The 27,368-nt window shown below is 54.6% G+C and overlaps 1 protein-coding gene across 1 annotated transcript; it reads right to left on the reverse strand.

Moving 5' to 3' along the window:
* Positions 1-1,849: 1,849 nt before the first annotated feature.
* LOC105469566 (CDC42 effector protein 2) lies at positions 1,850-9,488 on the reverse strand. Its single transcript, XM_011720784.2, has 2 exons — positions 9,344-9,488; positions 1,850-3,403 (listed from the first exon to the last, which is right to left on the reverse strand). The coding sequence occupies exon 2, from the start codon at positions 3,046-3,048 to the stop codon at positions 2,416-2,418; it is 633 nt and encodes a 210-aa protein (XP_011719086.1). The 5' UTR covers positions 3,049-3,403; positions 9,344-9,488; the 3' UTR covers positions 1,850-2,415.
* Between the last annotated feature and the right edge of the window lie 17,880 nt (positions 9,489-27,368).

The following is a 27,368-nucleotide window of genomic DNA, read 5'->3' on the forward strand; positions in this document are numbered from 1 at the left end:
AGTGTCCCATCGTCTCAGCGTCAGCCTGGCCAGCAAAACTATCCCCGCTGACACCAGCCTGTGTTCCAGCTTCACAGTCCCGCCCTTCCCGAGCTCCAGCTTCTTCCTTCATAACACATTGCAACCATTTGTAACACCTTTCCTGGATGGGCATGGTGGCTCGTGCCTGTAATACCAGCACTTTGGGAGGCCAAGGTGGACAGATCACCTGAGTTCAGGTGTTAGAGACCAGCCTGGCCAACATGGTGAAACCCTGTCTCTACTAAAAATACAAAAAATGAGCCAGGCGTGCCGGTGGGTGCCTGTAGTCCCAGTTACTTGGGAGGCTGAGGCAGGAGAATTGCTTGAATCCAGGAGGCAGAGGTTGCAGTGAGCCAAGATTGTGCCACTGCACTCCAGCCCAGGCAACAGAGTGAGACTCCATCACAAAACAGACAAACAAACAAATGAAAAATTTAGCCAGGCATGGTGGCGTGCACCTGTAATCTCAGTTACTTGGGAGGCTGAGGCAGGAGAGTAGCTTGAACCCGGGAGGCAGAGGTTGCGGTTAGCCAAGATTTCGCCATTGCACTCTAACCTGGGCAACAGAGTGAGACTCTGTCTCAAAACAAACCAAACCAAACCAAAACAAAAACAAAACTTCCCTGTGGCTAGTAGTGTTATCCCTAATTTTCTCAGTAACGTTGTGAGGTAGCCATCAGTGGCTCCATTTAATTTTTTTTTTTTTTTGAGATGGAGTCTCACTCTGTCGCCAGGCTGGAGTGCAGTAGTGCAATGTTGGCTTGCCGCAACCTCCGCCTCCCAGGTTCAAGTGATTCTCCTGCCTCAGTCTCCCTAGTAGCTGGGATTATAGGCACGTGCCACCACGCCCAGCTAATTTTTGTATTTTTAGTAGAGACGGGGTTTCACCATGTTGGCCAGGACGGTCTCGATCTCCTGACTTCACGATCTGCCCACCTTGGCCTCCCAAAGTGCTGGGGTTACAGATGTGAGCCACCATGCCTGGCCTGCTCCATTTTAGAGATGGGGAAACTGGGTCTCAGGCTAAGTGCAACTTGGAGGTCCACACTCTTTTGCTGTGTGGTGGCGGCTCTGTCTTCACTCTGGTTCCTCAGTGCCTGTGCTTACACATGAGTTTTCTAGCTGGTAGCTCTGGTTTGGCTCAGAATCACATCTGATCACATTAATGAGTCCTGATACCCCCTGCCCTCCCTGCTAGGCATTCCTGATCATGTTGTTTTCTTCGAAGTTTTTACCACTGCTGGAAATCATCTCTTATTTGTTTACCAATTTAATATCCCCCTTCCAACTAGAATTTAAACTCCCAGAGAGCAGGGATGACATCTGCCTTGTATCCCCAGCACCCGGAGCCATGCCTTGTGTACTGGAAATGCTCAGTAAACAGCTGTGGATGGGATGAATCTTGAAGCAGCACCGTGAGACCCTCCCAGCTCCAAGCATCCCTCCTGCATGCTCCCTCGATGCTCTGAAGCTGGAGAAGCTGTTGGTCCCTTGCACACTTTGTGGTTATTATTTTATTCTTGGGTGTCCCCCACCAGACCCCAGCTGACTGGGCAGGGATTGGCCCCAGGCTTGGCACAGTGCTGAGCCTATCTGAGTGCTCAGCCACCTCTTCCCAAACATCTGAATCAATGTTGGAATATCCACAGCAACACTTGGTTTGCTCCTGTTGCATTCTCACAACAGGCTCAGCGTCAGGTACAACCTTCCTGAGGGCAAGGCCTGTCCTCCACAAAGCCCTCTGGGGCTGGGGTCTCCAGAGGCGAGCCCTCAGCTCTGGGAGACTGTCTACCTCCATGAGGAAACCTGGGGCAAGGGGACAGGGAGCTCAGCCACCAGCAGCAGCATGTTTTATTGCAACCAGAATCCCCGGTCACGTGGGGAAGGGATGGAACTGGGGATGAGGCAGGACGCATCTGGTCCCTGACAGGGCAGTCCCTGTCCAGGATGCAAAGCCAAAGGCCCGGAACAGCTCGCCCAGTGGCCGAGCCCTGCGGCCAGCTGTGCCCTGTCTCTTCCCCTGCCCCCAGTCAGGGCATCCAACGGGGCTGAGGCAGAAGGGAGGTGAAAATGGGGGTCGGTTTCAGCAAAGCCTTCACCCAGGGACCTGAGGGAAGAAGGAGTATTGTGGTGGGGTCCAGGTGCCCCAAGACGCTCAGGGCGCCCTGGGCTGACTTCAGGACGTGTCCATGTGGTTACTAGAGGAAAACGATGGGGCCTGTCCTGCCCACGGGGAGAGGGAGGGAGAGGGGAAACACGGCTCAGAAGGAGAATCACTGGCCAGCGACCACACAGGTGGGATCTTGGGACCCTGACTCCACCGCCAGGGCCGTGTCCATACCCCACCTCCTGGCTCAGCCCCACCTGGGCCCCCAGCCTAGTCAGCCTTGGGTCCTATGTGGGGATCTGCATACTATCCAGGTCCTGATCCATGATCTGCAGGACATCGTCCAGGATGGAAGGCCCCAGGTCCACGTGCAGGGACAGTAGGGAGCTGGCATGGGACAGGAAGGGCTCCTCAGCCCCTGACTCCGGAGTCAACCCACTGTGGGGGGAGCCAGTCTCTGGAATCCTCCAGATGTCCACACTCCCTCCCTCTTGTGGGGAAGGCTGAGGGGTCTCCAGGTGCAGGCGAGGGGGCTTGGGTGGAGCCTGGGCTGTGGGCAGGGTGAGAGCCTGGGGTCCACCAATAACCGGGAGGGAGATGGCGTTCTTAAGCAGAGGTGATGGGCCGTCCGGAAGCTCCCGCCCACACACAGTTGCGGTGCGAGTAAACTGGAAGGGGAGGTCGAAGGTGCCATCCTCCTCAGGCCCCTCTACCACAGTCCCTGGCAGGAGGTGGAACTTGCCCTGCAGGAAGGAGATGTCACCAAACATGTCGCTGCCGCCACCACTGCCGATATGAATGGTGTGGCGGAAGTCCCCCAGTGGCGGGCTGATCATGTCCGAGGACAGCAGGTCCCGAAGCTTCTCCTTCTTGCCCTTGCGACTGCCACGCTTCAGATAGATGGGCACCTTGGTGGACATGGTGACCTCACCACCAGGCCTGGCTGTGAGGCTACAGGCTGCCTGCGGAGACCACGCCTCCTCTCAAACTCTCAGCCAGAGGAAACACCCGTTCCAAGGGGTGGTTTGCTGGTGCCCAAAGCTCACCAAAGGGCTCCTGGCTACAGGGTGGGGCACGACCAAAGTTGGCCCAAGGAATTAAAAAAGATTAGAGATCAATGAAGTCAGAGGGCTGAGATAACAAAAATCACGTTCTCCCCAAAGGACGACAAACTCTTCTGAAGAACTGAAGCCAGAAAGGTAGGAGCTGTGTGGGCAGCAGTGCACTTTGGTCTTGTCACCGAGGGTTACTTGTCCCTGGTCCAGGGCTGAGGAGCTGAAACACAAAGGGTGCACACCTGTCAGAGACAGCAGGACGAAAGTCAGACGCAAACATCTTTTTTTTTTTTTTTTTTTTTTTTTTTTTTTTTTTTTTTGAGACGGAGTCTCACGCTGTTGCCCAGGCTGGAGTGCAGTGGCGCGATCTCGGCTCACTGCAAGCTCCGCCTCCCGGGTTCCCGCCATTCTCCTGCCTCAGCCTCCTGAGTAGCTGGGACTACAGGCGCCCGCCACCGCGCCCGGCTAATTTTTTGTATTTTTAGTAGAGACGGGGTTTCACTGTGGTCTCGATCTCCTGACCTTGTGATCCGCCCGCCTCGGCCTCCCAAAGTGCTGGGATTACAAGCTTGAGCCACCGCGCCCGGCCGATCTTTTTTATTTTTAAGATGGAGTCTCACTCTGTTGCCCAAGCTGGAGTGCAGTGGCGCAATCTCAGCTCAGTGCAGCCTCTGCCTCCTGGGTTCAAGCAATTCTTCTGCCTCAGCCTCCTGAGTAGCTGGGACTACAGGCATGTGTCACCACGCCTGGCTAGTTTTTGCATTTTTTTTTTTAGTAGAGATGGGGTTTCACCACGTTGGCCAGGCTGGTCTTGAACTCCTAACCTCAAATGATCTGCCCGTCTCGGCCTCCCAAAGTGCTGGGATCACAGGTGTGAGCCACTGTTCCTGGCCAGAAACATCTGTCTTGTTTCTGGGCCTCTTGTGGTAGCCATGGGAGCCTGAGGGGGTGGGGCACTCCCCTTGCAGGGAGTTGTGCTGGGAGAAGCATGTCTTCACTCTAAGACCCACTGCATCTTAGAGACTCACCACCAGGGCCAAGCCCCTCCCCTTACAGGTGGGAAACTGAGGTGGAACCTGAATGACAGGTCCAAAGTCACACAGAAAGTCTTACTCTAGTCTCTTGCCCTGGGTCCCCGGCAAGGTAGATCTCATCACCCTTATCCAGGTACTCATGCCATACCCCCCACCTCCACTGCATATCACGTGTGCCCCACAATGTAAGTGCCAGATTGTGGGGTGCCTCACAAATGGCCTTGGCTCCCTACTTGACCAAGGACAGAGAGCTTTGTGACCACTGTCTCTCCTGCCCAGGCCTGGCAGGGACCTGGAGCACAGCAGGCGTTTGGCCAAGGGTGTTGGGTGGCTGGCACTTCCCATTTGACCCAATTGTATCCCACCTGGAGGCGGGGTCGCGTTTTCTCCTCTCCCTATTAGGAGCTCCTTATGGGCAGGGGCTGAGTCTAGGATAGTTTCTGGCCCTCCTCCCTACCCTGGCACCTAAAGAGAAGGTGGAGTGGGGAGTACGTATATATATATATATATTTTTTTTTTTTTTGAGACGGAGTCTCGCTCTGTCGCCCAGGCTGGAGTGCAGTGGCCGGATCTCAGCTCACTGCAAGCTCCGCCTCCCGGGTTCACGCCATTCTCCTGCCTCAGCCTCCCGAGTAGCTGGGACTACAGGTGCCCGCCACCTCGCCCGGCTAGTTTTTTTGTATTTTTAGTAGAGACGGGGTTTCACCATGTTAGCCAGGATGGTCTCGATCTCCTGACCTTGTGATCCGCCCGTCTCGGCCTCCCAAAGTGCTGGGATTACAGGCTTGAGCCACCGCGCCCGGCCTGAGTACGTATATTTTTTAGGTGAGGGGGGCTCTGCTCTGTACCTGGCATTCTTCTGTGCTCTTTGCAGACACATCTCAATTAATCAACACAACCACCCTATTATCAACCCCATTTAAAAATCAGAGGTGGCCGGGCGCAGTGGCTCAAGCCTGTAATCCCAGCACTTTGGGAGGCCGAGACGGGTGGATCACGAGGTCAGGAGATCGAGACCATCCTGGCTGACACAGTGAAACCCCGTCTCTACTAAAAAACACAAAAAAAATTAGCCGGGCGAGGTGGCGGGCGCCTGTAGTCCCAGCTACTCGGGAGGCTGAGGCAGGAGAATGGCGTGAACCCGGGAGGCGGAGCTTGCAGTGAGCTGAGATCTGGTCACTGCACTCCAGCCTGGGCGGCAGAGCCAGACTCCGTCTCAAAAAAAAAAAAAAAAAAAAAAAAAAAAAAAAAAAAAAAAAAAAAAATCAGAGGTGTTGGGGCTGGGCATGGTGGCTTAATCGAGGTGGCCGGGCGAGGTGGCGGGCGCCTGTAGTCCCAGCTACTCGGGAGGCTGAGACAGGAGAATCACTTGAACCCAGGAGGCAGAGGTTGCAGTGAGCTGAGATCACACCACTGCACTCCAGCCTGGGCTACAGAGCAAGACTCCGTCAAAAAAAAATAAAAAAGAAATAAAAAGAAAAATCAGAGGTGTCAAAATTCAAAATTGAACCTGAGGTGAACCTAGAGGTGAAAAATTTTGGAGGATTCCCACAGGGCATTGCAGAGAGAGAGAAGCAAAATGCAAAAACATGATATAGACGATCCGTTTATTGAAAGAATTGACTGCCTGCCTCCCCGCTCTGATACATATGCATGTTATGCACCTGCATGTGTACAGGTCTGTGTAGAATTCTATCCTATATATATATATATATATATAAAGAGGCTGGGTGCGGTGGCTCATATCTGTAGTACCAGCACTTTGGGAGGCCGAGGCGGGCAGATCATCTGAGATCAGGAGTTCGAGACCAGCCTGGCCAACATAGGGAGACCTCGTGTCTACTAAAAATATGAAAATTAGCCAGGTGTGGTGGCACACGTCTGTAATCCCAGCTACTCAGGAGGCTGAGGCAGAATAATTGGTTGAATCCAGGAGGCAGAGGTTGCAGTGCACCAAGATCACGCCACTGCACTCCAGCCTGGGTGACAGTGAGACTCTGCCTCAAAACAAACAACAACAACAACAAAAAAAACAGAGAAAAATCTAGAAGGCCAGCCCTAGGTTGCCATATGGGCTACCTTGACTAGGGTACACAGCAGGGATGGGGTGTGGGGTCACTGATGTGGGAGGAAAGGAGTCATCAATAAAAATAACCTGTAATATTTTGGTTCCATGACTATGACATGATCAATGTGTGTAGTATATATAAATATGAAAAGATGGTCATCCAGATGTTAACAATGGTTATCTCAAAGTGGTAGAATTTCAGGTTGACATTTCCTTTCTTGTTCAGACCTCTATGAATTCAAATTCTTACTAATAAGCAATGTATTATTTATATGCACATAATATTTATGTAGTCAGAAAAAAATTAAGCTATTTTTAATGTAGAAAAATAAATAGCTATGAAGGGGTGTCATACTGATTTAACAGAAAAAAGAAATGAAGCCAGCAGTCCCTCTGCTTGAGGGTGGGGGATGCATGTGGGACCTCATTGGTCCGGTACACACAAGCCCAGATGTAGACTCAGCATAAAAGGCAAAGAGAGAAACTTGTCCAAGGTCACCCAGTGAGTAAGGGCAGGGTGGGAATTCAAGCCAGATGTGCCCACCCTCCTGTACACCCCACCACCAGCCCCAGCCAGGGCTCACCAAAGGTGGCTCTTGCCAGTTCTTTGCCTCAGTTTTCATTCTGGACAGGGTGAGGGTGGGGGTGAGGGGGTTGGGAGGAGGGAGCAGGAAGGAGGAAGGAGGATGCAGGAGAAGCAGAGTCCAACTGCACCCCCACCACCAGCTGAGGCCCTTGCTCAGGAAACCCCACCCCAGGACCGGACACCCGGGTCAGTCGTACTGAGCCACAGAGGCCGGACATCTTGCCCCTCCCAGAGCACCTGGAGCTTAACAGGAAACAAACGAATAACTTTCCCATGGTAGAAATCCAGCTCAGCTTGCAAGGAGCTGGGGGGAGGGTGGGGACGCATGAGCACCCTGAGGTCTTGGAATCCCGTCACGCATTCATCCTGTGTCAACCATGCCAGGCCTGGGGGCCATGCTGACAAACATGCAACTTGTTGCTCATTAGGAGAGAAGTCCTGGTGGGGCTGACTGGTGGGATGTGCCCAGAGCCTTGGCCAGGTCCTCCCCACACCCCCAACCCCATCACACAGCAGTGCCAAGACAGCCTGAGTGTTTCCACAACAAATTGGGCGTCCCTGACAGCTGTCTCACTCACAGCCAGATGTACACACCCAATTCCAGATGTGGGGAGAATTAAGGGTGAGGCCAGCATCAGCGGCCCAGGGGAGAGCTGGGAATTACAACCCTCACACCGGAAGAATTCAGATTTGGCAACCGCAAGACCCTAGGATCCAGCCTGTCACGCACAGTTTCCCATTTTAATACTTCTAGCCACAGCATGGTGGGGTCATTATCGCCCTTTACAGAAGTCAAAGCTGAACCTCAGAGATGTTAAGTAACATTGGCGAGGTCATCCAGTTAGGAAGTGGAAGAGTGGGTACCCAGCCTGGTCCGTGTGGCTTCCATGCAGTGGGCCACGCCTACCTCCATAATATGGTTGGGGAGCGGGAGAGAAACAGCTAGGCTGGGAACAGTGGGTCCCCAGACCTCCTCCATCTACATTCTGACCTTTGGCTGCCCCCATCTGCCCAACTTTCATGTGTCTAGAGATATGAGAATGAGCTCTCCATCAGGACAGGGCTATGCGGGCTGGGAGGGGAGCTCCCTGCAGCAGTAGGGGAGCAGATAGGAGCATCCTAGCTCTCTGTGATTGCCCTGGACAGGAGCCCTGGACCTCCCAACGAGAAAATGACTTCCGGCAGGCAGGGATCCTCCAATCATGAGGAATATTAGGCCACCTCACACCTCCCTCCCCCCCAAATCAAGAGACTGTCCTTAAATCCGGCTCCACCTGGGACTTCCTCTGTAACCTTCAGGAAGACGCCTCTCCTCTCTGGGTCTCACCTTTCCCATCTATAAAATGGGCTGACAATGAAGCCAATGAAGTAGAGGGCTACTGGAGATCCCACTGCAATATTGCAAATGAGAGCACCAGTGTACAACAGCGGGGTTCAGCGGGTTACTGTAGGTTCTATCATTCATTCAGCAAATATCTACAAGACCTTCCTTCCTCAAGCACTTCGGTTCTCCGGGGCCAGTGCTTTGAACAATATCAAAAACGAACGGCGGCTGGCCCCAGGCATCCACCTCCTCCCGCCCTCCTAGACCTCGCGGATGCAGAGTCCCTCTAGCCGGCCGCTGGGTCTCCGGGGTCCCCGTGCCTCTGGAGAGGCGCTCGGCTCCGCGGCCGCCAGGTGGCGCGCGTGCTCCCTTGAGCGCCCCGTGTCCCGGAGGATTCCGAGAGCGCACCGGGGTCTCCAACGCCCCTCCCCCCGGGCTCCAGGCAGGCGCTCCCCAAGGAGCTGCGCGTTCAAGTACCAGACGGGGATTGCCTGCGAGATCTTTTTGCTTCGGGGTTTCTGGTCCCACAATCGGAGAAAAAGGAGGCGATTGGGGACCCTGCCCTAGTCTCTAAGCTCTGGGAGGAACCGCCCCCGTGCTTTCCGGCCTGGGCGATGTCCTAGTGTCCGCTTGGCGCAGGGCCAGAGCTCGGGCGTGCGGGCCCCCGCTCCTCCCACGGGTCCGGCTCCTTAGCTCCGGCTCGGGTTCCGGCGCCGACCCCTCCCCGTTCCTACCCGGGCGCAGCCCAGCCCAGCACGGATCCGTTTCAGGACACTCGCGGCCGCAGCTAAAGATAGGAGGACACCTCACCATCGGCTAAAAATATGGCCCCCAGCCCCGGTGGGGACGCTGGGCGGCGGGGCACCCCTGGGTCTCGGGAGGGGGGCGGGGGCCCGGGTACAGAATGGAGGGCAGAACGGGGAATTCGGGGTCGGGATGCGCGGCGCCCCACGGACCGTGGCGGGCACGGGCGAGGCTGCGGGCACCCACATGCAGGCGGGAAACCCATGGAGCCCTAGGCGCCCTCGAAAGGACCTGAGCGAGGTGAGAGGCAGGGCCAGGGCGCGAGCTGGGGCGGGGCGCCACAGAGATGGGCCTCTCGGGGGCGGGGGGGCCGCGGAGTTGCGAAAATCCCAGCCTGAACTCACCGTGAGGCAAGCAGACGGCGGACTGGCGGACAGCAAAGTCTCAGGAGCTGGACAGCGCGGCTGCGGAACCCGACCGGCGGTGAACTTACAGAGCCCACCGCGGACCCCGCAGCCCCGCCCCGGCCCGCGGAGCCAATGCCTGGGCCGCGCCAGCCAAGCGCCTCCCCATCCCTGCCCAGGCCCCGCCCCACTCCGGGCACCGCCCGGGGCTCCGGGTGTGGGAGGTGCAGCTCCCGGGTCCAGCGGTCGCGCGCGCCCTGGGGTCCTGTCCTGGTTCAGGCGGCTGAGGTCCGTATGGCGCAGGGTGGCCTCCCGGGACTCCGGCTGTGCCCATGGGAACTAAAACCCTCGGTTTTAGAAAGGCCGAGAGACAGGCTCCCTGAAGACCGAATTCTTCAGAAATCGCAGAGAGACCTTGGACAGAATCCTTCCCTGCAGGGCTGGATCGGGGAGGCGATGGCACAAGTATATTCAGTGACTTCCTGGGAATGAATGAGGCCTTGGAAGCGCCTACGTTAGAATACTACAAACTTGGCCGGGCGCGGTGGTTCAAGCCTGTAATCCCAGCACTTTGGGAGGCCGAGACGGGCGGATCACGAGGTCAGGAGATCGAGACCATCCTGGCTAACCCGGTGAAACCCCGTCTCTACTAAAAAATACAAAAAACTAGCCGGGCGAGGTGGCGGGCGCCTGTAGTCCCAGCTACTCGGGAGGCTGAGGCAGGAGAATGGCGTGAACCCGGGAGGCGGAGCTTGCAGTGAGCTGAGATCTGGCCACTGCACTCCAGCCTGGGCGACAGAGCGAGACTACGTCTCAAAAAAAAAAAAAAAAAAGGCCGGGCGCGGTGGCTCAAGCCTGTAATCCCAGCACTTTGGGAGGCCGAGACGGGCGGATCACGAGGTCAGGAGATCGAGACCATCCTGGCTAACAGGGTGAAACCCCATCTCTACTAAAAAAATACAAAAAGCTAGCCGGGCGACGTGGCGGGCGCCTGTAGTCCCAGCTACTCGGGAGGCTGAGGCAGGAGAATGGCGTAAACCCGGGAGGCGGAGCTTGCAGTGAGCTGAGATCCGGCCACTGCACTCCAGCCCGGGGACAGAGCGAGACTCCGTCTCAAAAAAAAAAAAAAAAAAAAAAAAAGAATACTACAAACTTACAAGCGAGTTGATGAGTTTACCTTCCACGAGAAAAGAGAATATGGGAAGGCAGAGGCCGCGTGGCCTGGACCCCCGTCTTTGCTGTCAGGCTTCCAGAGTGAAGGTGGGGCTCATACTCAGACTAGTTCCTGGTCCATTCGTTCATTAAGTCAGTCAGTCATTCTTACAGGGCCAGAAACTTATTTTTTTTGAGACGGAGTTTCGCTCTTGTTGCCCAGGCTGGAGTGCGATGGCGTGAGGCTCACCGCAACCTCTGTCTCCTGGGTTCAAGAGATTCTCCTGCCTCAGCTTCCTGAGTAGCTGGGATTACAGGCATGTGCCACCACACCCGGCTAATTTTTGTATTCTTAGTAGAGACGGGGTTTCTATGTGTTGTCCAGGCTGGTCTCGAACTCCTGACCTCAGGTGATCTGCCCACTTTGGCCTCCCAAAGTGCTGCGATTACAGGCGTGAGCCACCGCGCCCGGCCCAGAAACATGTTTTGAAGGGCAGGCACCCCACAGGGTGCTGGAGACAGACTGAAGGCAACTGCACCGCTCAGTGACTCAAGAGAAATTTATTGAGTATCTACCAAGTGCCCAGCGCTGTTTTTGTCCCTGGGGATTCAGCCTCTGGATTGGGACCTGCAGCCCAGAGAAGGGAAATGGGGAAATCCAAGTTCCCAGGTACATCATGATACTCTTCCAGGTGGGTAAGTGCTAAGAAGAGTGGGGTGGAGGACGTGGTGGGTAGTGATGGGGTGGACAGACCTCACTTTCTAGAGGATGACAGCTATGCCAGCTCAGTGTGACCAGAATGGTTGGCTTCTATGCTGTCACTGTGGGAAGGGCTTTTAGGGAGGCAGGGCCAGGAAGACCTCAGGGAGGAAGGCAGGATGCTGGTGGTGGGGGAAGATGCCAGACAAGCTGGGAGGTCTGGATGGGAAGAAGGGGATCGTGGTAGGCAAAATAACAGCCCCCCTAAATATGTTCACATCTGGCCAGGTGCTGTGGCTCATGCCTATAATCCCAGCACTTTGGAAGGCTAAGGTGGGAGGATCGCTTGAGTCCAGGAGTTTGACACCAGCCTGGGCAACATAGTGAGACCCTGTTTCTACAAAAAATAAAGTAGCTGGACATGGTGGCTCAAGCCTGTAGTCCCAGGTACTCTGGAGGCTTAGGTGGGAGAATTGCTTGAACCTGGAGGTTAAGGCTGCAGTGAGCTGTGATCATGCCACTGCACTCCAGCCTGGGCAACAGAGCAAAACCCCATCTCAAAAAAAAAAAAAAAAGCCCGCATCTGAACCTGTGGAATCTGTGAATATGTTTTGTTACATGGGAAATGGAAATGAAAATTGCCAATGAGGGCCGGGCGCAGTGGCTCACACTTGTAATCCCAGCACTTTGGGAGGCCGAGGTGGGCAGATCATGAGGTCAGGAGATCGAGACCATCCTGGCTAATATGGTGAAACCCTCTCTCTGCTAAAAATACAAAAAATTAGCTGGGTGTGGTGGCGGGCGCCTGTAGTCCCAGCTACCCAACAGGCTGAGGCAGGAGAATGGCGTGAACCCGGAAGGCGGAGCTTGTAGTGAGCCCAGATCGATCCACTGCACTCCAGCCTGGGCGACAGAGCGAGACTCCGTCTCAAAAAAAAAAAAAAAGAAAATTACCAATGAAATTATGGTTGCAAATCAGTGACTTTAAAACAGAGAGCTTATGCTGAGGTATCTGGGTGGGCCAGTGTCATAACAAGGGTTTTTAAAAGTAGAAGCAGGAGGCCGGGCGCGGTGGCTCACGCCTGTAATCCCAGCACTTTGGGAGGCCAAGGCGGGCGGATCACAAGGTCAGGAGATCGAGACCACGGTGAAACCCCGTCTCTACTAAAAATACAAAAAAAAAAAATGAGCCGGGCGCGGTGGCTCACGCCTGTAATCCCAGCACTTTGGGAGGCCGAGGCGGGCGGATCACAAGGTCAGGAGATCGAGACCACGGTGAAACCCCGTCTCTACTAAAAATACAAAAAATTAGCCGGGCGCGGTTGTGGGCGCCTGTAGTCCCAGCTACTCGGGAGGCTGAGGCAGGAGAATGGCGTGAACCAGGGAGGCGGAGCTTGCAGTGAGCCGAGATCGCGCCACTGCACTCCAGCCTGGGCGACAGAGCGAGACTCCGTCTCAAAAAAAAAAAAAAAAAAAAAAAAAAAAAAAAAATGAGCCGGGCGCAGTGGCGGGCGCCTGTAGTCCCAGCTACTCGGGAGGCTGGGGCAGGAGAATGGCGTGAACCCAGGAGGCGGAGCTTGCAGTGAGCCAGGATCGCGCCACTGCACTCCAGCTTGGGCGACAGAGCAAGACTCCGTCTCAAAAAAAAAAAAAAAAAAAAAAAAGTAGAAGCAGGAGACAGAGAAAGAGATGTGATGGGCCGGGCGCGGTGGCTCATGCCTGTAATCCCAGCACTTTGGGAGGCCGAGACGGGCGGATCAAGAGGTGAGGATATCGAGACCATCCTGGCTAACACGGTGAAACCCCATCTCTACTAAAAATACAAAAAATTAGCCGGGTATGGTGACACGTGCCTGTAGTCCCAGCTACTTGGGGGGACTGAGACAGGATAATCGCTTGAACCTGGGAGACGCAGGTTGCAGTGAGCCGAGATCGCACCATTGCACTCTAGCTGGGGTGACACAGTGAGACTCCGTCTCAAAAAAAAAAAAAAAGAGATATGATGACCGAAGAGCCAGAGAAATGCTATGCTGCTGCCTTTGAAGATGGAGGCAGAGGCCCCAAACCAAGGAACTCCTTCAGAAGCTGGAAAAGACAAGGAAACAGATTCTACCCTATCTACCCTAGAGGCTCCAGAAGGAACACAGCCCTGCCCTCACCTCCTCACCTTGATCTTAGCTCAGTGAGACTCATGTTGGCCTTTTTTTTTTTTCGAGACAGAGTCTTGCTCTATCGCCCAGGGTGGAGTGCAGTGGCGCAACCTTGGCTCACTGCAACCTCCACCTCCTGGGGGGGTTCAAGCGATTCTCCTGCCTCAGCCTCCTGGATAACAGGAGCCCACCACCATGCCTGGCTAATTTTTGTATTTTTAGTAGAGAGAGGGTTTCACCATGTTGGCCAGGCTGGTCTCGAACTCCTGACCTCAAGTGATCTGCCCACCTCAGCCTCCCAAAGTGCTGGGATTACAGGCATTAGCCACTGCGCCCAGCCCCACATTGACCTTCTAACCTATAGAACTGTAAGATCACAAATTTCTGTCGTTTTAAGCCACCTAGTCTGATAATTTGTTGTAGCAGTGATAGAAAACGAATCCAGGAAAGTTCAGGTTTTAATCTTGAGCGTGCCCTCAACTCTGCAGGGAGTATTGATCAGGTGGATTCTGCCAGGAATGGCCTGGCAGGTTGGAGGAAAACAGGCCTGGACCATTGAGTAAGTGGGGATGATGGCCCTGGGCCAAGCTGTGGTGGGGGTGGGTAAAGGGTGTGCCTCTCCCCATTCTTGCCATCAGGCTTTGCCAGGCGCCAGTCCACCCAGGCCGCCCTGTGCCCTTTACCCATTGCTTCTTGTTCCTGAATTCCTTACATCCTCCTGGGGGTGCCTAGTGACGTGGCCAGAGCCTGAATCACGATCCCCATTTTACAGATGGAAACTAAAGCTCAGGGCACTGACAGTGATTTGCTGAGCCTAGAAGTGGCAAGGCATGTGGGCTCTGGCCCCTCCTTCTCCTCTCAGGCTTCTAACCTCACAATCATCATTCCTGCCCATCCCCAGGACGCAGCTCTCAGAGAGGAGGAGCAGCTCAGTGCCTTGAGTCCTGGCCTCTGAGCCATCAGTCAGGTTCTGAGCTGTCTCTGCTGTTGCTTTGCTCTGTGACCACAGGCAAAGGACTTTCCCTTTCGGAGCCTCCTTGTCTGTAATATGGGGTGGTAGCATCAGCTCAGGCAAGTCCCAAACCAGATAAGGGATGGACGTGCACGTATTTTGTTTGTGGGAATACGCAGCCCCTCAAGTGACATGGTTTCACGGAAACATGAGAACAAGAGCTTTGGGGCCTGGCCAGCTGGCTGTGCTGCTTGATCGGAATGGCTGTAATGTTGAAGCCACCTGAGCCTGCGGGAATGAGGCTGAGGCCAAGCCCCCATCCCCTGCCCATCTGCTGAGAGTCCTCCATTGATTGGGGAGGGTAGGGGTCAGGGAAGGGTCAGATGCTCCATTCAGAGCTGGGGACAAAACAAGTTACAGGGATGGAAGAGGGAGAGACAAAGCCACTCACCCAAGGCCACACACAGCTGGGGACCAACCCGGAGCTCTTTGAAGAAGTTCTGGGCTGGGTGGGTGATTAGGGAACCCTCGAGTAGGGATAGAGAGCAGCGGAGCCCCCAAACCTGGTGCAAGCTCTTGCTTTCCTCCCTCAGCCTTCCAACCAGGACTAGAAATGCTACCTGCACTCTGTTTTCAACCCACCTGGATGTGAAGTGTTCGGCCCAGTGCCATTCCCCTTGCCGTTCGATCCACTCCTGCTGTCATTCAGAGCAGGGGCCCTGACCAAGTCCACATTGCAGAAGTGATCGGTGCCTGGCCCCGGGTTCTGCGCTGTGCAAGCACGCAGGGAGGGCGCTTCTTTCTCCCCATTCACAGATGCGGCTGTCACTTGGCTGGGGCCCAGGGAATCCCTGGGGAGGTTCTGCTGAATGGACAGGATCTTTGTGTGTACACCCAGCACCGCCATGGGAGCCCTGCAATTCATAAGGCCATGTATAAAACAGGATTTCGTTTCCTAAAATTGGCTTTTTTGTGCAAGTTCTCAGGCTGTATGTAGGGGCCTGGGGTGTGGGTAGGGAGGCTGGAATAGCCTGAGCCACAGGGAAGTGTGGCCTGCATTTTTTACCCAAGAGACACTCAGGTCAAGTGCTGCATCCCCCAGTTTGGACCCCAGGGTCTGATGCCTCAGCCAGGGCCTGAACTGTCCTAGCCAGAAGGGCTCCTGGACACCCCGGTAGTTCAGGAGAGGATCCAAAAGGGCATCTGGGGCTGGGTGCAGTGGCTCACACCTGTCATCCCAGCACTTTGGGAGGCCAATGTGGGCAGATCAACTGAGGTCAGGAGTTCAAGACCAGCCTGGCCAACATGGTGAAACCCTGTCTCTACTAAAATTACAAAAATTAGCCAGGCGTGGTGGTGCACGCCTATAGTCCCATCTACTTGGGAGGCTGAGGCAGAAGAATTGCTTGAGCCTGGGAGGCGGAGGTTGCGGTGACCAAGATCACACCACTGCACTCCAGCCTGGGTGACAGAGCAGACTCTGTCTCAAAAAAAAAAAAAAAAAAAAAGGCCGGGCACAGTGGCTCACGCCTGTAATCCCAATACTTTGGGAGGCCGAGGCAGGCCGATCACGAGGTGAGGATATCGAGACCATCCTGGCTAACACGGTGAAACCCCGTCTCTACTAAAAATACAAAAAATTAGCCGGGCGTGGTGGCGGGTGCCTGTAGTCCCAGCTACTCTGAGGCAGGAGAATGGCGTGAACCCGGGAGGCGGAGCTTGCAGTGAGCTGAGATCGCACCACTGCACTCCAGCCTCGGGGACAGTGTGTGAACTCCGTCTAAAAAATAATACAAAAAAAAAAGGGGGGCATTTGGGAGGGGCAGAGCAGGCCACAATGGAGAAACATCCAGAGTAGGGTATTTGGCTTCCGTCTCCTCAGCCTGGAGCCTCTCCCTTGTCCTGAGATGGGCCCAATAGGCTCCCCCACCAACCCCACAGCCGCCTCCCCCACTGTGATCACTACACAGGGACTGACTCAGCCCTTCCTTCCCCTCCCAGCCTCTCTTTCCTGGAAATCGCCATCATCAGCGGCCATAGCACCCCCATGGGACCTGGGGGATGGAGTTGGAAGCCCCCTCCCGCAACACTGGCCAGATTGGAGGGACCAGCAGGGAAGCTCCCTCCTACCCCCGGGGAGGCTGAAGCCAGCTCTCCATGGCCGCACCACCTGGAACCCAGGACCCTGGGAGGCAGATGAGATAGCAGGGACCTAGGGTCTGGGAGCAGAGTCACAGGGAAGGGTGGTATCTAGGGGAGGCGCATCTTGGGGGTGCATCTAGGGGAAATGCTAAGAGGTGACAGGGGTCTCTGGAGGTGCCCCAGTCCCTCTGCTAGGATGCAGGGTGGCAGAGACCTGAGAAGGTGCTTAGCCACCCTCCGGAAGCTTCCGACGTCCCAGCCTGAGCTCAGCCTGCAGGGCCCTGTGGCCTGAGCCAACCCCAGACCTGGGTTGGATTTTTTCCTTGATTGTTTCTTGCTTCCTTCCTCCCCTAGACTCCTGCCAACTCCAGCCCTACCCTCCTGGCTCTTCACCCCACTTCAGAGAACTGTGACCCACTGCAGGCTGGGATTTGAGATGAGAGGTCACCCTCGGAGTTACCTCCAGCTGCTGCCTCTGCCTGGGACCCCTCCTTGGGAGTTGGGTGGCAGGGCCTTGCTGGGGGGACTTTCCTTTGCATCTGGATTTTGGTCTCGGGCCCAGGGCTATGGGGGTTTCCAGCGTGGTGACAGCCTTGTCCTAGCAGGGACCAGCCCAAGCACTTCCTCCCTCTGGCGGGGAGCCCTCTGGGAGTGTCCCAGCCCCAAAGCTGTCATTTTGTCCTAGGGAGTAAATTGTGGAGTCAGCAGAGGCTGTCTTCCACACTTTCTGTGCCTTCCAGGTATCTTGTCCTTACTCATTCTGAAAACCTAGGCTTGCATTTCTCTTGTGCCTAGGGCTATGCTGGACTAGAGAAGGCACAGGTGGCCAAAGCTGGGCCCAGCCCTCAGGGAACAGATAGCCTGCGTGAGAAACAAATAATTGATTCTGCCCTCTGTCCTTCCCAGGCCAGCATGGAGCAGACTCAGCCAATGACTGGGAATTGAATGAAAAACCAAAGAGGACAGCCATGAGATCTGTCTGCTACAGGTGGGAAAGCAGATGGGAGAGTGAGAAGGGCTTTAAGGAGAAGGTGATATGTGAACAGGTCACAAATGGATGAATAGGAGTTTTCCAGGCACAGAAAAGGAAGGACATTCCAGAGGAAGCAGGCAGAGGCCTGGCAAGGCAAAGGCCAGGAGGATTGCAAGTAAAGTCATGGTATGATCAGAAAACAAGAGATGTCCAGTTGCCCATGGCATAGGAGAGGGGCCAGGCCAAAAGGGTAGTGGGTAAGCACTATATTTCCTGCCCGGCATCCATCTCTCACTCTGATGACTGTCCCTCAGTTTTCTAGTCTCCAGTGTGACTGAACCCATACCCCCAAGCTCTAAAAGTGGGTTTGAGTCCTGTGCCTAGCCCATCTGAGTCATGGGAAAGGCTCTGGCATATGACATCAAAGAGCCCAGGAACTTGCTGGGACTGTTAGGGTCACAGATGCCAAGATGCCAGGCCAGAGCTGCTGGTGGCCAGCTCTGCCACCCTAAGGGGAGAGCCTACCTAAGAATAAAGCCAACATAGAAGAAAACAGCACCAAGAGAATGAATCTCAATGACATTGCCTGTGCTGCTGGATCCAGTCATGCCTGAAGCAGTTTCCATTCTACGAGTCAACACATTTCAGTTTTGGCTTAATACAATTAGGGTTGGGCTTCTGTCACTTGCCACTGAGAATGAAGGGCCCATTGCAGAGGAGCTAAAGGCAGGTGATCACTCATGAGAATTGCCGAATGCCATGGGAAAGGCAACGAGGATCTGTGTGTACAGGTACAATGCCATCAGAACTACATTTTCTTTCATTTAAATTGTTTTTTGAGGCCAGGCGCAGTGGCTCATGCCTGTAATCCCAGCACTTTGGGAGGCCGAGGCGGGTGAATCACCTGAGGTTAAGAGTTCGAGACCAGCACGGGAAACATGGTGAAACCCTGTCTCTGCTAAAAATACAAAAATTAGCCAGGCGCGGTGGCACCCGCCTGTAGTCCCAGCTACTCGGGAGGCTGAGGCAGGAGAATCACTTGAGCCTGGGAGGTGGAGGTTGCTGTGAGCCAAGACTGTGCCACTGCACTCCAGCCTAGGCGACAGAGTGAGACTCCATCTCAAAAATAAATAAACACATAAAAATAATTACTTTTTGATTAGGTAATGCTTTTTCTTTTCTTTTTCTCTTTTTGAGATAGGGTCTTGCTCTATCACTGGAATACAGCGGTGTGATCACTGCTCACTGCAGCCTCAACTTCCTGGGCCCAAGCAATCCTCCTGAGTAGCTGTGACCACAGGCACATGCCACCATGCTCAGCTAATTTTTGCATTTTTTTTTTTTTTTTTTTTTTTTTGAGACGGAGTCTCGCTGTGTCTTCCAGGCTGGAGTGCAGTGGCGTGATCTCGGCTCACTGCAAGCTCCGCCTCCCGGGTTCACGCCATTCTCCCACCTCAGCCTCCCAAGTAGCTGAGACTACAGGCGCCCGCCACCACGCCCGGCTAGTTTTTTGTATTTTTAGTAGAGACGGGGTTTCACCATGTTAGCCAGGATAGTCTCGATCTCCTGACCTCGTGATCCACCCGCCTCGGCCTCCCAAAGTGCTGGGATTACAGGCTTGAGCCACCGCGCCCGGCCTAATTTTTGCATTTTTTATAGAGACAGGGTTTTGCCATCTTGCCCAGGCTGGTCTTGAACTCCTGGGCTCAAGCAATTCGTCTGCCTTGGCCTCCCAAAATGATGGGATTACAAGGGTGAACCAATGCGCCTGGCTGAGGTAATGCTTTCATGTGATTCAAAATTCAGGGCCGGGCGCGGTGGCTCAAGCCTGTAATCCCAGCACTTTGGGAGGCCGAGGCGGGCGGATCACGAGGTCAGGAGATCGAGACCATCCTGGCTAACACGGTGAAACCCCGTCTCTACTAAAAATACAAAAAACTAGCCGGGCGCGGTGGCGGGCGCCTGTAGTCCCAGCTACTCGGGAGGCTGAGGCAGGAGAATGGCATAAACCCGGGAGGCGGAGCTTGCAGTGAGCTGAGATCCGGCCACTGCACTCCAGCCTGGGTGACAGAGCAAGACTCCGTCTCAAAAAACAAACAAAAAAACAAACAAACAAACAAACAAAAAAAACCAAAATTCAGAAGTTGGCTGGACGCGGTGGCTCACACCTGTAATCCCAACAGTTTGGGAGGCCAAGAGGGGGCGCATCACCTGAGGTCAGGAGTTCGAGACCAGCCTGGCCCACATGGTGAAACCCCGTCTCTCCTAAAAATACAGAAATTAGCCAGGCATGGTAGCGGGCGCCTGCAATCCCAGCTACTCAGGAGGCTGAGGAAGGAGAGTTGCTTGAACCTGGGAGGCGAAGGTTGTGGTGAACCGAGATCACACCACTGCACTCCAGCCTGGGCGACAGAGTGAAACTCTGTCTCAAAAAAAAAAAAAAGGAAAGAAAAAGAAATTCAGAAGTCCTAAGAGGCAAGAAGTCTCCTCATCCCTGTCCTTAAGGGACAGGTCTCCGTTCTCCTACAGCCAACGGGTGTTATCAGTTTCTTGTAAACACTTCTAGGGATATTCTTGCATGTACAAGCAGAGCCCCTCTCATTTTTTTAAAAACACAAATGTCAATATTCAGACAAGTAGAGCCCCAAAGTACTGCAGGCCCTGGTGGGAGCTGGCGGAGGGCAGTCCTGCTGGGGACTGTGAGAAGCCACCTTTCATTGACCCTCTGCTGTTCGTGCTGTTTGACACCTTGCGTTTTCCATTTAACATTATATTTTGGAGACCACTCTACATCAATACATAGAGTGTGTCCTTGTTTTCACAGCCGCACGGTATTCCAGCACAAGGGTGTGTGGTAATTTACAAATGCACTTCTCAGCAGAGGGAGCTTCAGGTTGCTTCCAGCCCTTTCCCAAGACAGGCAGTGCCGTGGTGAGTCGTCTGTACAAAAGCCCTTTCACACATGCGTGAGCGCTGCTGCAGAATACATTCCCAGAAGGGACTTGGGAGGATTAGGGGGCAAAAGATACGTGCAGTAGTGTCTTATTATTGTTATTTTAGAGACAGGGTCTTGCTCTGTCACTTAGGCTGGAGTACAGTGTACAATGGTGTCATCATAGCTCACTGCAGCCTTGACCTCCTGGGCTTAAGCCATCCTCCCGCCTTGGCCTCCTGCATGGCTGGGACTACAGGCATGCACCACCATGCCCAGCTTGCAGTGGTCATTTTGTCAGCTCTGTCAGCTTGTCCTTCTCGGAGACTGTGCCAGGTACCAGGCCCCCACACAGTCGACAGAGCTGTTTCTCCTCAGCCTCACCAGCCCCTGGTTTCCACCTATTTTGATTTTTGTCCATCTGAAAGGTAAAAACTAAACAAAACAAAGGAATTTGGGTGTGGTTAGAGTTTGCGTCTCTTATGCCGCGTGAGGCTGGCCACCTTTTCATTTGCTTAAGAGCCACATGTGTTTCTTTTTGGTGAATGAACTGCAGAATTTCCCTTAGGGAGGTGGTGCCGGGCAGCTTTGGAGAGTGGGGCCTGGAGGGAGGCCAGACTAGAGGCAGAGGCCACTTCTGGCGACAGTTAGTGTAGGAGTGAAAGAAAACTTGGCCCTGAGGAGGGGTGTGAGAGCTGGAGATGGAGATAATGAAGTTGGAAGGTGAGATTAGGTGATAGGTTAGCCCCGACTGGGGCCATGGAGGAAGAAGGGGGCATCAGGCCCAGTTCAGGCTTAAAACTTGGGTGACAGGGTGGGGGTGGGGGGACAATGGAGCCCCCAAGGGTTTTGGGGGCCAGGATGATGTGCTGCCTATTCTCCACTCCACATGGTGATAGACAGAAACACCACTCTGACTGCCACGTGCCCTGTTCATGTACTGCCATGGCCACAACCTGCAGCAGGGCCCCTGCTAGCCTCTTCAGCCTCCAGCCAGTGCTCCGCACCTGCTGCCCTGAACACGTGCCTGTCAACTGTCGGCTGTGCCCAGCCTCCAGGGCTAGGTCCCTGCACACGCTCCTCCATGAGCCCCGGGATTGGCTCCCTCCACCTCACCTGGCCACCCCCATGCCTCCTGTGGCTCTCAGCTGTGATGTCTCCCTTTAGGGAAACTTTCTGGACCCCCATCGATGTTGGGTCCCCTTGTGATACCGTGGGAAACTCTGGACCATGGTCCTCTCCATGTCATTGTCATTTGGTTCATGTCCATCTTCCACTGGCCCATAGCCAGTCCCCTAGAGTGTGTGCCATGTGGTAGGCACCCAGTGAATATGGATGAGTGGATGGATGGGTGGGTGGGTGGATGAGTGGATGGATGGATGGATGGATGGATGGATGGATGAAAGGATGGATGGTTACGTGGATGGACAGATGGGTGGGTGGGTGGGTGGATGGATGGATGGATGGATAGATGGATGGATGGATAGATGGAAGAAAGGATGGATAGTTACGTGGATGGACAGATAGATGGGTGGGTGGGTGGATGAATGGATGGATGGATGGAAGAAAGGATGGATGGTTACGTGGATGGACAGATGGGTGGGTGGGTAGGTGGATGGATGGATGGATGGATGGATGGATGGAAGAAAGGATGGATGGTTATGTGGATGGACAGATAGATAGGTGGGTGGGTGGATGAATGGATGGATGGATGGATGGAAGAAAGGATGGATGGTTACGTGGATGGACAGATGGGTGGGTGGGTGGATGGATGGATGGATGGATAGATGGAAGAAAGGATGGATAGTTACGTGGATGGACAGATAGATGGGTGGGTGGGTGGATGAATGGATGGATGGATGGAAGAAAGGATGGATGGTTACGTGGATGGACAGATGGGTGGGTGGGTGGGTGGATGGATGGATGGATGGATGGATGGATGGATGGAAGGAAGGATGGATGGTTACGTGAATGGACAGATAGATGGGTGGGTGGGTGGATGAATGGATGGATGGATGGATGGATGGAAGAATGGATGGTTAGGTAAATGGATGGGTGGATGGTAGGATGCTGGGGATAGCAAGAAGGGGCTGTATGGAGGCAAATGTTTAGGAAATAAAAGCCGGGAGTCAGTGACCCCTCTGTGCAGCACCCACAACACCAGGTGCCTCTGCCCTTGGCCTGCTCTGGTTTTCTCCGTCTGACACATTTGGCTTCATCTGATGCTCTGCAGTGTCCACTGTTTACAGGTTTCCGTGCTGGAGTGGCAGCTCTGGGTGGCAGCAGAGATTCTGTCCGTTCAGTCGTCTTCACATCTTGCTGCCAAGAAAAGACCTCCATCCTGCAGGGCCCTTAGCGGGTGTTGTGCTGTCCCCACAGGCGGGCCTCCCACCGCTTTTCTTTCCAAGCTGCCTGCTTCTGGAAGGTGGAGAGGAGGCATGTCATGGGAAGGCACTGCTTCTGCAGGAGTTTCTTTGTGGGCCTACTATGTGCCAAGTACTGTCTAGGGACCAGTGAGACAACAGTGAACATGACAGTCCCTGCCCTCAGGGAGCAGGGATTCTGAGAGCCTGCCTCCCAGGAAAGTGGATGCTACAACAGCTGTCGGGTGTGGGGTGCTTACAGAAAGCTGGATCTACATATAAACATTTGTATGTGTCTATTCTCCCCACCCCATCTCCTCTTTTTTTTTTGAGACAGAATCTTGCTCTATTGCCCAGGCTGGAGTGCAATGGCACAATGTCAGCTCACTGCAATCTCGTTTTTTGTTTTTTTTTTTTGAGACGGAGTCTTGCTCTGTAGCCCGGGCTGGAGTGCAGTGGCCGGATCTCAGCTCACTGCAAGCTCCGCCTCCCGGGTTTACGCCATTCTCCTGCCTCAGCCTCCGGAGTAGCTGGGACTACAGGCGCCCGCCACCTCGCCCGGCTAGTTTTTTGTATTTTTAGTAGAGACGGGGTTTCACGGTGTTAGCCAGGATGGTCTCGATCTCCTGACCTCGTGATCCGCCCGTCTCGGCCTCCCAAAGTGCTGGGATTACAGGCTTGAGCCACCGCGCCCGGCCGCTCACTGCAATCTCTACTGCCTGGACTCAAGCAATCCTCCTGCCTCAACCTCCCAAATTGCTGGGATTATAAGCATGAGCCAGTGTGCCCGTCCTATCTTCTTCCTTTTTTTTTTTTTTTTTTTTTTGGAGAACGGATTCTTGCTCTGTCGCCCAGGCTGGAGTGCAGTGGCACAATCTTGGCTCACTGCAAGCTCTGCCTCCCGGGTTCACGCCATTCTCCTGCCTCAGCCTCCCAAGTAGCTGGGACTACAGGCCCCCGCCACCACGCCTGGCTAATTTTTTGTATTTTTAGTAGAGACGGGGTTTCACTGTGTTACTCAGGATGGTCTCAATCTCCTGACCTCGCAATCCACCCACCTTGGCCTCCCAAAGTGCTGGGATTACAGGCGTGAGCTACCGCGCCTGGCCCCCACCTTCTTTTAAAGTAATCCAGACACACAGTAAAAAATTTCAAACACAGCTAGGTGTGGTGGTTCATGCCTGTAGTCCCAACAATTTAGGATGCTCAGGCAGGAGGATTGCTTGAACCCAGGAGTTTGAGACTGGCCTGGGCAACATGGCGAAACTCTGTCTCTACCAAAAACTCAAAAATTAGCTGGGTGTGGTGGCGCACACCTGTGGTCCCAGCTACTCAGGAGGCAGATGCGAGAGGCTTGTTTGAGCCTGGCAGGTTGAGGCTGCAGTGAGCTGTGATTGCACCACAGCACTTAGACTGGGCGACAGAGTGAGACCCTGTCTCCAAAAAAATTAAAAAAAAAATTCAAACAGCATATGAGTGTGGACATGACAAATCATTCTCCGAGCCCTCCTGCTCCTGACCCCTAGCTCTTGGACACCCATCCCCAGAGGCAACTACTATTACTAGAAACATTCTAAGGGGCAGACAATTTGAAGGGGCCTCAAGTCCTCAGGGAGAAATTGAACCTTCAAGGGAAGAAGCTGCCAGGAATCAGGAGTGACTGAGCCTTTTCCCCCTATGCGCCGGGAATCAGGAGTGACGGTGCCTTCTCCCTTTGCCCCCTGTGTCACCCTCGTGCCCTGCTCTGTGGTGGGAGGCAGGTGGTGGGAGGGCAGGGTCCCCACCCTGCTGAACAGGGCCCAGCCTGCTTGATGGAGGCAGGTGTACCCCTCATCCACCCCGGAAAGGCACTTCCTCTGGGGCAGGAGCGGGGCTAGGGGCGCCTTTACTCAGCAGCTTTTCTCACTCTTCGGGTGGGGCCTGCTGACTCAGCATGAAATGCTTCAGCCCCTGGGAAGATCTGGGAGCGATGGGAGTAAGCAGAGACGATGGGGCTTGGCTGGGCCCCACTGGCCGCTGGGCAGAAACCTGGGATCTCAGGGAGCAGTGTGCAGGGGCCAGGGTCAGAGGGGTCATGGGCAGCAGCTGTTTCTGAGACCTCCCAGTGGCCCCTTGGCCTGGGCAGCTGCAAGGCCTCAGCTGTCAGGCAGGCTCTGGGTGGGGAGGAGCCTAGAGCCCTGGGAAGAGGCGGCGCAGGATGGGGGAATTCAGAGCCGGCAGTGGTCCAGGTGGGTCCGAGGGGAGGCCAGCCCCTAGACCCCTGGGCATTTCCAGGGCTGACCCAAGAAAGCAGCAGTAGGCATGGTCGCTTGGGGACTGGAGACCCAGAAAGACCAAGGGCGGTGACAGAAGGGCCCAAATGCCTGAATGCAGCTGGGAGTCTCGCCATGAACAACCATGGGTGTCTTCCGGTGGTCTCTCTAGCCAGAAATCCCAGCACCTCTCTGCTGCCACCCCTCCTCTCCCCTGCCCCCAGGCCAATCCCACCCTGTGCCTTGTTGATCGGTGATGCTAAGTGCTAGTGCTGGCCAAAATTCTCTCCATGGCACGATCTTGCCCATCCCTCTCTCGGCCACCCTCCCAGCGCCTCCAGTTTCGTGGCTTTTGACTGCGGTGACTCCCACATCTACCCCTCCAATGCCCAGGTCTCACTGGAGTGCTGTTTCCAGTATTCTAATGGCCCACTTGGTGCCCCTCTTCCTCCCAACCTGCCCCAACAGATCCAGGCCCCTCCCCTGAGCCCTTCTCTGCTCAAACCACCCCTTTGCTACGTGCTCCTAGATACTGGGGCTGCACCTGGGACTCCTCTTAAGTTGGTCCTTGTTGGGTGGTCAGGGTGAGGCACAGGGGGTGGGAGGCAAACCCTTCCAAGATTCTCTGGGGCAGAAAGAATCAGGTCCAAATGCCTTAGCAAGACCATGGTCTGGCTCTGAAGCACCATTCCAGGTCCATCACTGCCTCCCTTCCCTCTTTCCCTCTGTCCTTCCCTCTTTTCTTTTACCCGTCTCTCACCCTCTGTCCCTCCTCCCTCCCTCTCTTTGCCTTGTCTTCCTTCATAAATCTAAAGCCCCTCCCCATTCCTAGGAACATACGCAAGATAACTGAAAACAGGTGTTCACACAAAGCTTGTACCCAAGCCTCCACTATTCATAATAGTCAACAAGTGGGAAAACCCGACAGTGGATGCACTGATCAACAAAATACCAATACCGTACAGCCACACAGCGGGGTCTCGGCCACAGAAAACAATGGCGCACTGACAGCTACACAGCGGGGTCTCAGCCACAGAAAACAACTGCGCACTGACAGCTACACAGCGGGGTCTCAGCCACAGAAAACAACTGCGCACTGACAGCTACACAGCGGGGTCTCGGCCACAGAAAACAACTGCGCACTGACAGCTACACAGCGGGGTCTCGGCCACAGAAAACAACTGCGCACTGACAGCCACACAGCGGGGTCTCGGCCACAGAAAACAACGGCGGACTGACAGCCACACGGCGGGGTCTCGGCCACAGAAAACAACGGCAGACTGACAGCCACGCAGCGGGGTCTCGGCCACAGAAAACAACGGCGGACTGACAGCCACACGGCGGGGTCTCGGCCACAGAAAACAACGGCAGACTGACAGCCACACGGCGGGGTCTCGGCCACAGGAAACAACGGCGGACTGACAGCCACACGGCGGGGTCTCGGCCACAGGAAACAATGGCGGACTGACAGCCGCACAGCGGGGTCTCAGCCACACGGCGGGGTCTCGGCCACAGAAGACAATGGTGGACTGATACGTGCTGCTGCAGGGACAAACCTTGAAAACATCATGCTAAGTGAAACAAACCTGACAGGCTGGGCGCGGTGGCTCACACCTGTAATCCCAACACTCTGGGAAGCCAAGGTGGGTGGATCACTTGAGGTCAGCGGTTCGAGACCAGCCTGGGCAACATGGTGAAACCCTGTCTCTACAAAAAATACAAAAATCAGTTGGCATGGTGGCGGGCGCCTGTAGTCCCAGCCACACGGGAGGCTGAGGCAGGAGAACTGTTTGAACCCGGGAGGTGGAGGTTGCAGTGAGCAGAGATCATGCCACTGCACTCCAGCCTGAGTGACACAGCGAGACTGTCTCAAAACCAAACAAAACCTGACAGAAAAGGGCATGGGCCAGGCACAGTGTCTCATGCCTGTAATCCCAACACTTTGGGAGGCTGAGGCAGGTGGCTCACCTGAGGTCAGGAGCTCGAGACACACCTGTAATCTCAGCTACTCAGGAGGCTGAACCCTGAGGTCAGGAGTTTGAGACCAGTCTGGCCAATATGGCAAAACCCTGTCTCTACTAAAAATATAAAAATCAGCCAGGTGTGGTGGCAGGCACCTGCAATACCAGCTACTCAGGAGGCTGAGGCAGGATAATCGATTGAACCCGGGAGGCGGAGGTTGCAGTGAGCCCAGATTGCGCTACTGCACTCCAGCCTGGGTGACAAGAGCGGAACTCCGTCTCAAAAACAAAAAGAGGATGTATTGTATGATTCTATTTATACAAAATGCCCAAAATAGGCAAACCTACAGAAAATAAATTAGATTAATGATTGCCAGGGGATGGAATTTGACTGCTAATGGGTGCAGGGTTTCCTTTGGGGTGATGAAAATACTCTGGAATTAGATAG

This window comes from Macaca nemestrina, chromosome 12, assembly GCF_043159975.1.
Source record: "Macaca nemestrina isolate mMacNem1 chromosome 12, mMacNem.hap1, whole genome shotgun sequence".
NCBI lineage: Eukaryota > Metazoa > Chordata > Mammalia > Primates > Cercopithecidae > Macaca > Macaca nemestrina.